This window comes from Etheostoma cragini, chromosome 8 (assembly GCF_013103735.1).
Source record: "Etheostoma cragini isolate CJK2018 chromosome 8, CSU_Ecrag_1.0, whole genome shotgun sequence".
Lineage (NCBI taxonomy): Eukaryota > Metazoa > Chordata > Actinopteri > Perciformes > Percidae > Etheostoma > Etheostoma cragini.
This window is the reverse complement of record NC_048414.1, coordinates 12,917,292-12,928,684: the sequence shown is the minus strand read 5'-3', so window position 1 is coordinate 12,928,684 and position 11,393 is coordinate 12,917,292. Positions and strand designations below refer to the sequence as shown.

The window sequence follows — 11,393 nt, the reverse complement described above, 5'->3', positions numbered from 1 at the left end:
AAAATGCCTAAAGAGTTAATAACTGATTAATCACTTGGTTTTTAAAGCGTCTTAGCTGTGCACACCAGGAATGTGTTTCCTTGTAGAAGTGTTTCTGGCATTCCCACTGTTTTCTCAAACAAGTGTTGGTAGGTGGCGAAAATATTTACCTAAAAAAAAATATTTTCGGCTAAATAGACACAACTTGTGGTCGAGCAGAGTCTGAAATGCGTCCACACATTTGGTGAGCTGAATGAGGTTTTGTATCCGGTTCCTTTTGTTGTCAGAATCCTTGACCAAATGAGCACACCCACTCTGTCAAGCCGCTGTCACAAGACGGGAGGGCGGAGTCATCCAGTCAAAGTCCGTAGCAGGTGAGCGACAAGTCAATCACGAAGACACGACACACCTGGAATGAGTGACGGGGCTTTCATAATAAAAGCATCAGGTTTGACACAAGATAAGATGATTATTAACGATACGGGTTTACATCCATTTGGCTTGTGACTGCTTAGAATTAAGCAATGTCAACTTGTGAACCCCACTGGAATCCATGGCCTTATTGTGGACAGTTATGAGCAGTACAATTTAAGATTATAGTAGAAATTGCAACAAGAAAAAAATAAGTGTAAGAAATTACACATGTTGATTTGTCTTGGGACCCCATGCAAGTTTTACAGTTCAGCAACTATAATAGTAACAACATGTATTTAAACATAAGCGCTTATTGATCAGACGGACCAAAATTCAAGTAATGAATGACTTTAAACACATTAAATTGAAGCACTCGTTAACCTGGCAGACAGACACTTGGGTAACCGTGTAAAAGATCATGTTTACAGTAAAATATTAGTTCATGTATTTAAAATAAGAATTTGAATGAATTCAGTGAGTATTATTTTGAAAATGTCAGACAGGAAAGCGATGTAATGTCTTTTAACTGGTGTGTCTGGCATAGTTGTGTGTGTGTGTGGGGGGGGGGGTGTTCGTTGGTAACCTGGAAAGTACAGTAGATACAACAGCAGATACGCAAATATACGGACAAGAGAAGTTTAAAACAATAATGCCTAAATATGGCTTTGTTGGATCTGTACACCGAGGTAAGAGAAGCGCCAAGTTTGTATTAGCCCACAGAAATCCTTATGTTGTTTAACAGAAACATATGGAAACTTTTTCATGGCTCAGGCAAGTTACAAGGATGTAGAGGACGCTGGACTTAAATTTAAAGTCTAAATGCTTAGATGTTTTCTCAACCTTTTGAATGTAAATCTTTAGGAATTGTTATATGAAATAATTATTGCCTTCTGTTAAATGAGAAATAAAAGGTCCTGGTAGTTTGTTAAGCACATCTTATAGCATTACAATAGCATTACATTTACAGTGTTATATGTTTTAACAACTATAGTAAGCAGTTATAAAGTCCTACCTTGTCACCATTAAAATCTTCTAGTACAACAGAGTGTGGATACCAGATGCAGAACATGTGTGGAAATCAGCCGAGATCACGAGAGACTTTCATTTTGGGAATAATTTTCTTGAATTGCTTCTCGAAGATGGCACTGTAAGTAAAACACAACTAATAAAACCTTCTGCAGTGGATTTATGATGGTGAAAAGTTACAGCTGACCTGCCTCTCTTTACATCACGTGACCCTGTACAGGAGCACTGCTACCCTGTTGACCCGTCAAAACCACAACTCCCTCCACTTCGCAACCCGGACATCTTGGTGGGGGAGAACGACCTCACCGCTCTCAGCTACCTGCATGAACCCGCAGTCCTGCATAATCTTAAAGTGCGATTTGTGGATTCCAAAATCATCTACACCTACTGTGGTACTGTTGAAACAAACTGTCAAACTGGATCTAAGTACTGTTTGTTGTTTTCAGTTTGTGCTTTTGGCTGAGCCTGTGCTGTTTCCTCATTTTCAGGCATTATACTGGTAGCTGTAAATCCATACAAGCAGCTTCATATCTATGGAGATGCAATCATTCATGCATACTCGGGCCAGAACATGGGAGACATGGACCCTCATATATTTGCAGTGGCTGAGGAGGCTTACAAACAGATGGCCAGGTAAATTAAAGCTGATATGATCACATTTAGAATATACCGTCTTTTTATTTAACTGTACATTTTTTCCTCAGAAACCACAAGAACCAGTCTATCATCGTCAGTGGTGAATCTGGAGCCGGCAAAACAGTGTCTGCCCGATACGCTATGAGGTACTTTGCTGTTGTAAGCAAATCTGGAAGTAAGACTCGAGTTGAAGACAAAGTCCTGGCATCCAATCCAATAACAGAGGTATGGTTTTACTGGACCAGGAGCCCTGCTCACAAGGCAACACATCGATATTCTCTGCACTAAATGATCAATGTCTGAGTGACAACACTAATGTAATGCACCTAATGCATTAATTAGGTCAACTTCTATATGATTGATAACTTAAAAAGAGACCTGATGACCTGAGGTGGCTTTCTCTCAGGCAATAGGAAATGCAAAGACCACCAGGAATGACAATAGCAGCCGTTTTGGGAAATACACAGAGATCAGCTTTGACAGGAGGTACCGGATCATTGGAGCGAACATGAGGACCTATCTCTTAGAGAAATCCAGAGTTGTTTTTCAGGTAGTGTATGAGATGAAGGTGGTGTTGTGTTGTTGTTCTTATATTTAGATCCATAACATTTGATACCCTTGTCTTTATCAGGCAGACAATGAGCGAAACTATCACATATTCTACCAGATGTGTTCCTGTGCTCATCTGCAAGAGTTCAAGAATCTAAGACTGTGTGAGTATTTGTACCAGGGGTTAATTCTGCAGGTTTGAGACGGGGGAAACTCTTCTACTGCTGTTGTGATTTAATTTGATTCACTTAGAACACACATCTAAGTCTTACAATAATACACATAATTATTTTATTGTAGGAGCGCTTGATTATATATCCCTGTCATCTATAGTGAGTGCAGATAAGTTCCGGTACACCTGCATGGGCGGTGAGATCACTATTGAAGGCGTAGACGACGAGAAAGACATGGAGGAGACTAGACGGACCTTCTCGCTGCTAGGTAAACAAACACTTTATCTGTCAGAATGAAACTTGCTTTTAGTGTGACTTTCATGTTACCTTCCTCTGTCTGCCTCTCCAGGGTTGATGGACGACTTTCAGTCAGATGTCTTCCAAGTTTTGGCAGCCATTCTGCATTTGGGAAATGTGGAAATACGAAACTCTGGAGATGGCAAATCATCAATTCCTGTGAGTCTAAAATCTCTTTTTGTTTGCAAGGTTAGATTTCCCAAAATTAAGCTGGATAAATAAAAAGCATTATTTACATGTCTTCCAGCCCGGTGATTCACACTTGGCAGTCTTCTGTGAGTTGCTGGGTGTGAGCGCAGAAGGGTTGGGGCGTTGGCTGTGCCATCGGAGGATTGTTTTGGTGGCTGAGACGGTGGTGAAGCCGGTGCCCAAAGAGCGGGCCGTAAATGCCAGAGATGCCCTAGCCAAGCAGATCTACGCCCATCTGTTTGACTGTATTATTAACAGGATAAACACAGCACTTCAGGTTCCAGGAAAACAACACGCTTTCATTGGTGTTCTGGACATTTATGGGTAATGCAGATACACCACTTTTTTCTTCAGCTGCCTGATGATGTCTCTTTAGCTTCTATTTGTGATGTGATCTTTTATTTGTCCTCAGCTTTGAAACGTTTGACATCAACAGCTTTGAACAGTTTTGCATCAACTACGCGAATGAAAAGCTTCAACAGCAGTTTAACTTGGTATGCTTCCCCACCGTGCTAAATCATTGCAAAAACATTGGATACGAACATGTACCTGCTCCAAGGGTTATTCTTTTGTTGTTCTTATTTTTAATCAGCATGTGTTCAAGCTGGAGCAAGAGGAGTACATGAAAGAGGACATCCCATGGACATTGATAGATTTCTATGACAACCAGCCAGTCATTGACCTGATTGAAGCAAAAATGGGGATCCTGGATTTGCTTGATGAAGAATGTTTGGTATGCCAATGGACTTGATGTGAACTTTTACAACTAACATTTTGAACTCCGTTTTGTTGTTGTTGTTGCTGGTGAAGTGATACATATATGGCGAAGCAATACATATGTCATTTTACTTTACAGTTTCCTCAGGGCACTGATCAAAGCTGGCTGCAAAAGCTTTTCAACTATCTTGATGCCAATCCTCTGTTTGAGAAGCCCAGGTTATCAAATGAGGCATTTGTGATTCAACACTTTGCAGACAAGGTGCAGTCTGATAAAAAACAATTTCTTGCATATTGTTGCACAAAAATTACACATTTTTAAGTGTTTTTCTATTAACAGGTGGAATATCAATGCAGAGGTTTTCTTGAAAAGAACAGAGACACTCTCTATGAAGAACTGGTTGACATTATGAGAGTCAGTAAGGTAATCAAAGACCCTATTATCTTTTGGCTTTTCATTTCTCAAAATATCATAGTGTCTAAAAATCAAAGTTAACAAATCAAAGTGTGTGTCATTAAAGCCAACACGTGCAGATTTGTCTTTCTCATTTTTACATTTCTCCTGCTTGCAATTGTTATCAGTTTCCTTTTCTGGCCAACCTTTTCCAAGAGGAGAAAAGCACAGTGACCACTAAAGGTGTCAAAGTGAGGCCCGCTAGACCTGCAGTGAAACCAACCAATAAGCAGCTGAGAACCTCAGTGGGAGATAAGGTGAAATATTTACTCACTGTGGCTACTCACTGGGGATTGAACTTAGTCACAGAAGTTTTCATAGTATTCTGTATGTGTAGAGAGTACAACTGAGTTTGCCTCTTCTGTATTTATCCTTTCCATGAACTTTATGGTTGAGTATAGTTCTGCAGCTCCCTCGCTCTACTGATGGAAACACTGAATGCTACCACCCCACACTATGTGCGCTGCATCAAGCCCAATGATGAAAAGCTCCCATTTGAGTGAGTACTGATGAAACTGTGTTTGACACAACCCAAACTGTTGTGCATATCTGTGTCTGTGGTTTAAGCAAGTGTTTGCTTGTTTTCTGAGATATGATTCCAGGAGGGTGGTGCAGCAGCTGCGAGCCTGTGGAGTCCTTGAAACTATTCGTATCAGTGCACAGAGCTATCCGTCCAGGTGATTCTCTATTACACGTTTACATATCCGCCAAACAAAATCTCCATACACTCACATTACGTTGCGTCATAGTACACATGTTTTTTGTTTGTAGGTGGACATACATTGAGTTTTACAGCCGATACAGTATCCTAATGTCACACCAGGAAGAGGACCTCAGTGACAAGAAACAGACCTGCAAGAATGTTCTGCAGAGGTTGATTCAGGTTAGCTACTGTGTCAACAATTCAGGTTAGCTGCTGTGTCAATGCAAGCATTATTGTGAACTGCATGTTTGTTCATAACTTTGGCCCCATGACTTGATCTCTAGGACCCCGACCAGTACAAGTTTGGTCGGACTAAGATCTTCTTCCGAGCTGGTCAGGTGGCCTATCTCGAGAAGCTGCGTCTGGACCGACTGAGAGGAGCCTGCGTGACCATCCAGAAACACGTCCGCGGGTGGAGCCAGAAGAGGAAGTTCCTGCGCATGAGAGACGCAGCCATCATCCTCCAACAGTACATCCGTGGAAAGAGGACAATCCGGTTTGAGGCGTTAATTTAAAGTTTTGTTGTTCTGCATTCTCTGTTGTATCTGTCAGGGTTCTGACATGTACGCCCACTTTTTTTTGTTTTGCAGTAAAACAGTGACTGCTGCAACACTGAAGCAGGGCTGGGCAGCAATGGTGGTCCAGAGATACTGGAGAGGTTACCGCATGAGACAGATCTTCCAGTTAGTCCGTCTGGCCTCCGTCACCATCCAGGCTTTCACACGAGGTTGGATGGCCCGTAAACGGTACAAGAAGGTCTGTGAGGCTGATATGTTAATCATTTGTATCATTTAGTGGGATGGAAAGACAAAATGTAACCCCATGTTCTTTGTGAATTGTCAGATGGTAAAGGAGCAGAAAGCCCTGATTCTACAGAAGTATGCCAGAGCATGGCTGGCACGGCGGCGTTTTCAAATCATGCGTCGGCTGGTGCTCAATGTACAGCTCTCCTTCAGGGTGCAGCAGCTCAGAAAGAAGATTGAAGAGCAGGTAAAGCTGCTACCAAGGTTACATCACCTGTGGCTTTTATGTGGAGGACGTAACTGAATTCCTGTTTCCTTACAGAACAAAGAGAACCGTGGATTAATGGAAAGACTGACAAGCTTGGCCAACTCACACGCTCAAACTGTGGACAGACTTCAGGGTTTGGAGGCACAGCTGGAAAAATCAACCAATCGGAACGCGTCTTTGGAGGCAAGAGAGAAGAAAGCGAAAGAAGATGCTTGCCTGGTCAGTTTTGAAGTAGATTCAATACAGTTGTTTGCCTCTTTGCAGCTTTTTGTTTGTTGATGAAGAGTTAATGAGCATTGAAAAAAACACATTTTTATTCTTCTTTCAGACAACTGCACAGCTTCAAAAGGAAATAGATGCACTGAAATTTGAAAAGCAGAACTTGGAGAAAAAGTTTGAAGCTTCTACCAAAGAGGCCAAAGGTAATAGGAGTCAAGATTTCTGTGTATGCTACTCTTGTTGTGATTTGTACTAAATGTGTGACTGGTTTTACACTCTTACAGAAAGCTTTGATCAAATAAAGAGGAACCTTCTGGAAGAAAAAGAATACGAAGCCAGGCTTAGAAAGTAAGTCATGAAAAAGTGCAACCATCCTCCTCTGCGGCAAGTAGCAAATATTTGTTTAGCTTAAGCAGATACTTGCTCAGCTTGTTTCACTCAGATGAGATGATTCTTGGCAGAATTGCAGAGAACAACATTGAGATCCAGAGACAGGACCATGAGAAGTTGGTGGAAACTCTAAAAGAGGAGATTAAGAGATTGAAGGAGGAGAGAGTCAGTCTGCAGAGAAAGATGGAGGACGGGGGCCAGGTGAACTCTGACCTGCAGGAACAGGTCATCCAGCTCACCAAACATGTCAAGGCCATTCCTGAGCTACGCAGGGAACTCAACAACCTGCAAAACCAGAGAAATAACATGGACCGACAGATGAAGCAACAGTCGGAACAAGCAAGAGGTACAGACTTTGACTATACCCTTACGATTTAAAAGTGATACGTTGTTATTATACATAAATAAAAACCTATGATGATCTTGAATATCTTTCTGCAGCTAAAATGAAGGATATTACAAGACAACTTCTTGGTGGCATTGTTGAAGAGGAGGTTCTTTTGGGGTAATCAAAAAATGTCTCTTTTACGTATTTGTTCTATATCTCAATTAGACATTTAATCTCACCAACTGTTTCAATGTAGGCTAACTCCAAACGACTCTGAGAAGATTTATGAAGTTGAAGATTTGCTGGCAGCCTTTGATGGCCTACAGAAAGCTACCAGGTCTATTTCACTGACAGTCATGGCAATCCGTTCACTTCATATCAGTGTTATTATCATGTTTGTTTACGTGTGTGACAAACTTGTTTACTCTTGTTCCTGTTTGACACGGTTCCACCTTTTGATGGCAGAATCCTGGAAAGCCACCAGAAAGAGCAGAAGGAGCGCCATGAGACCCAAGTGGAGGGTTTGAAACTGAAAGTGGATCACCTTCAAAATGAGAACAGCAAGTTACAAAGTCTGTTCCAAGAGAAAAGTAATGTCAATGAGAATATTCGCCAAGAAGTGTCCAGGCTCAGCAGCGAGAACTCAGTGCGTTATTGCCTTCTTGTTTCCATTTCTCCAGACAGATCTGGTGCAGATCATACCGTGATTTGCTCTTTCTTTTGTTCCCTGTGATCCACAGGTTTTACCGGAGCTGAAACTGCAGGTCTCAGAGCTGCAGAGACAAAAACAAGAACTGGAGGCTTACATATTGAAGCAGAGCAGAGAACTAGCAGGTAGATCTTTTTTTTTTTACTATTTAACTGTTTCATTATTAAACTCTTTGGCAGGTCAATCTTTACACCTGTTCTTTTGTTTATTTTTTGGTTCATGTCATCCCAAAGAAAAAACTGAGGAGATCACTAACATTCTTCAAAGAAAGATTAAAGAAGAGAGCTCACGACGCAGGTAGAAATGCTTTGATTGGAGTGTGTTTTCATGATTGAAGATGGGATGGTCATTTTGGAGTCTGTCTGATTTGTGTTGCTTTTTAGTCACTTTGAGGAGAAAGCTGAAGAGCTGGAGGAGTTGAAGAGGCAGCTTCAAGACAGAGTAGAGGAGCTTGAAGAGGAGAATGATCACTCGAAAAGACAGCTGCTGATGGAGACTGAGGCCAAGAGCAAACTGAGACAGGCGACTTCACAATTAACTGCTGAGAATATGGTGTGTGAGTGTGTGAGTGTGTGAATGAGTAAGTGAGTAGAGTGCATTGCGGCTTACAGTACGTAAGTAGTAAGTGTGTGGATGCATGTCTTGTCAACATGGAAAGCTTGTAACAAATTTTGCTTTTCTTTCAGGACTTTGAAGAGCAGCTTGACCAGAAAGATAGATTAATAAAGAAACTCCAGAATCAAATAAAGAGCCTTGAAACATCACAGAAAGGTAGCACTTTGGCTTGTATACATGCACATTATAACATTGATCCGCCTCCTCCATGGTCATCATTTTAATGTTTTTCACACAGCAAAGCAAACGTCTGCGCCTGCCATGCCCAGAGATTACCTTGGCATGTTAGAGTACAAGAGAGAGGATGAATCCAGGCTCATTCAAAACATCATTTTGGGTATTCTTCCTCTTTAATTTTTTTAATTAACATTATTTTTGTGATGCTGTCTGCCTTCATCTACCTGTATAAGAAAAAAATATAACTTCATGAAACTTGCTATATTCTACTCACAGACCTAAAGCCTAAAGGCGTGGTGGTCAGTGTGATCCCCGCGATGCCGGCTTATGTCCTCTTCATGTGTGTCCGCCACGCTGACTACCTAAATGATGAAGTCAAACTCAAGTCTTTAATGACCGCGATCATTGGTGCTGTCAAAAAGGTCATCACGGTGAGGATAATTCTCATTCCAGTAGATTTTGTAGTTTTGCTAAATAAAAAATGAATAAAATCTATGAACCATTATTCATAACTGTATCTAAGATTAGGTAGGCAGTACGTTTGCAGCAGTTTATTTTCATTATTTTACTTTGTAAGATTGATGATGTGAAAAGAAATGAACAACCGGCAAACATAACATGTAGAAGTTGCATGAATAAAATAAAAATGTCACATCTATAAAAAGAAAATACATGAAAGCAACAGATGCGTTTTTATTTCAGAGTCACCACAAAGACTTTGAGATGCTGTCATTCTGGCTCTCGAACACGTATCAGCTGCTCAACTGTCTGAAGCAGTACAGCGGGGAGGAGGTCTGGATTTGCCGTATTTACCCTGGTTGCATTGTGCTTTTTGTCTGTCAAAGCTGTTGTGTACAGTAGCAGGCATATTTTCACATTCTCTTGTTTTGCCTTTTGTTTGCAAAAGGAGTTCCTGAAACAAAATACTCCTCGCCAAAAAAAGAACTGCTTGCAGAATTTCGATTTGTCTGAACACAGACAGATTCTCAGCGACCTGGCCATTCAAATCTACTATCGGTTTCTCTCGGCCATTGAAAAGATTCTCACTCCTGCAATTGGTATTTCATCATCGGTTCTTCATTAGCACATGCAGATTTTGAACCTATAAGCAACCTTAAATGTGCTGATTTACTTTCTCACCTAACAGTACCCGGCATGTTGGAGCACGAGAGTTTACAGGGGATCTCTAGCATGAAGCCGTCGGGCTTCAGGAAGCGTTCCAACAGCATCTACGAGGACTCAGAGACATACACCATCTCCTCCATCCTTCAGCAGCTCAGTATGTTTCATTCCACCATGTGCCAACATGGCATGGAGCAGGGCCTCATCCAACAGGCTTTCAAGCAAATGTTTTTCCTAATTGGTGCCACCACCTTCAACAACATCATGCTCCGCAAAGATATGTGCTCCTGCAGGAAGGGAATGCAAATCAGGTTTGTGTATGTTTTTATTAGAATATAAGAGTATTTTTACACAGACAAAAATGAGTTTATAACTTCTCTGTTGGTTCAGATGTAACATCAGTTACCTGGAGGAATGGCTGAAGGAGAAGGAACTGCAAAGCTCCAATGCTATAGACACTCTGAGGCCATTGTCTCAGGCTGCCTGGTTACTGCAAGTCAACAAGTCCACTGATGAAGATGCCAAGGAGATCACTGAAAAATGCCCTGAACTCAACCCCGTTCAGGTACTTTATACATGCCACACATGCAGTATTTTCTTATACATAAAAATCTGCTTCACACTGATAACTGAAAACTCACGTTGGAATTTGCAGATTGTCAAGATTTTGAACTCCTACACTCCCATTGATGATTTTGAGAAAAGGGTGTCGTCGTCATTTGTCCGCAAAGTTCAGGTGAGCTTTTCATTATCAAAAACGTAATGTAAAAAGATTTTCTGATTTCAAAAAGACTGTAATTTCTTGCAATACTTGTTCACCTGCTATACTTGCTCTCCTCTAATTATGCCAATCTGCTCCTTGTTGGCAGTCGTTACTACAAGATCGTGACGGGTCCACACAGTTGATGCTGGACTTAGACTATCGTTTCCAGGTCACGTTTCCCTTCTGCCCATCATCGCAGGCTCTGGAGCTGCTGCAGGTCCCGAGCAGCCTTCATCTGGATTTCCTGACCAGGATCTGACACTCCCAGCCTCTGACCTTTCACTTTTAACGACTGATTCATAGTCCGGTGGCCTGTGGCTGTATCTTATTGTTTATATGAGCACATTAAATTAACAAATGAACACCATACGCCAGGATTTTTAAATACAGAGGTCACGTTCCCCAAAAAGGAATTTTTTTTTTTTTTTTTTTTTATTTCTTGCAGTGTAAGATTTTATTTCTTAAAAAAACAAACATTTTGTGGCTGCAACGAACATACTTAAATCTATTAGTCATCCACAGAAAATTAATAATTAATCATTTCAGTCATTTTCAATAAAAGACCCAGTCAGACGTTCTCTGGTTTCAGCTTCACCAGTGTGGGGATGTGTTGCTTTTCTCTGTTTTTATATTCTTGTTAACAGAATTTCATTACGTTTTGGGCGGTTGGTCAAAACAACACCATCCATTTAAAGATGTAAAAACATTTCCGATCATCAAGGGCTAAATGCTGTATAAAACTGTTGTTGGGTTAAAAAAAATGCTCTGTCTTAAAAGTTAACACATCTAAATAAAGTAGGTCTAGAAATACTGAAATACAGCCAATGCAATCCAGCAACTAAGGACATGACCTAAGTGTTGTTAGCGGTATCTATGGCTTGTTAAAATGTGAAAGTGAAATCAATGAAACTCAACAGTATTT

General features: G+C 40.9%; 1 protein-coding gene across 1 annotated transcript; it reads left to right on the top strand.

The window, feature by feature from the left end:
• Positions 1 to 957: 957 nt before the first annotated feature.
• On the top strand, positions 958 to 11,376 carry myo5c (myosin VC). The gene is made up of 40 exons (XM_034880028.1): positions 958 to 1,079; positions 1,430 to 1,540; positions 1,640 to 1,811; positions 1,908 to 2,052; positions 2,124 to 2,280; positions 2,462 to 2,605; positions 2,687 to 2,768; positions 2,938 to 3,045; positions 3,127 to 3,233; positions 3,322 to 3,587; positions 3,676 to 3,757; positions 3,856 to 3,996; positions 4,120 to 4,242; positions 4,321 to 4,404; positions 4,563 to 4,691; positions 4,836 to 4,933; positions 5,025 to 5,111; positions 5,206 to 5,317; positions 5,422 to 5,633; positions 5,728 to 5,893; positions 5,981 to 6,127; positions 6,203 to 6,367; positions 6,477 to 6,570; positions 6,652 to 6,715; positions 6,829 to 7,103; positions 7,199 to 7,262; positions 7,342 to 7,422; positions 7,551 to 7,731; positions 7,826 to 7,919; positions 8,028 to 8,091; positions 8,178 to 8,346; positions 8,481 to 8,565; positions 8,648 to 8,746; positions 8,863 to 9,017; positions 9,289 to 9,378; positions 9,494 to 9,644; positions 9,734 to 10,019; positions 10,099 to 10,273; positions 10,364 to 10,444; positions 10,578 to 11,376. The coding sequence occupies exons 1-40, from the start codon at positions 1,053 to 1,055 to the stop codon at positions 10,728 to 10,730; spliced, it is 5,226 nt and encodes a 1,741-aa protein (XP_034735919.1). The 5' UTR covers positions 958 to 1,052; the 3' UTR covers positions 10,731 to 11,376.
• Positions 11,377 to 11,393: the final 17 nt, after the last annotated feature.

Coding starts and splice junctions, on each gene's coding strand:
- myo5c (XM_034880028.1), top strand. CDS start 1,053: ATGGCTTTGTTGGATCTGTACACCGAG. Junction 1,541..1,639: donor TGCTTCTCGAAGATGGCACT/GTAAGTAAAACA, acceptor GACCCTGTACAG/GAGCACTGCTACCCTGTTGA. Junction 5,894..5,980: donor CCCGTAAACGGTACAAGAAG/GTCTGTGAGGCT, acceptor GTGAATTGTCAG/ATGGTAAAGGAGCAGAAAGC.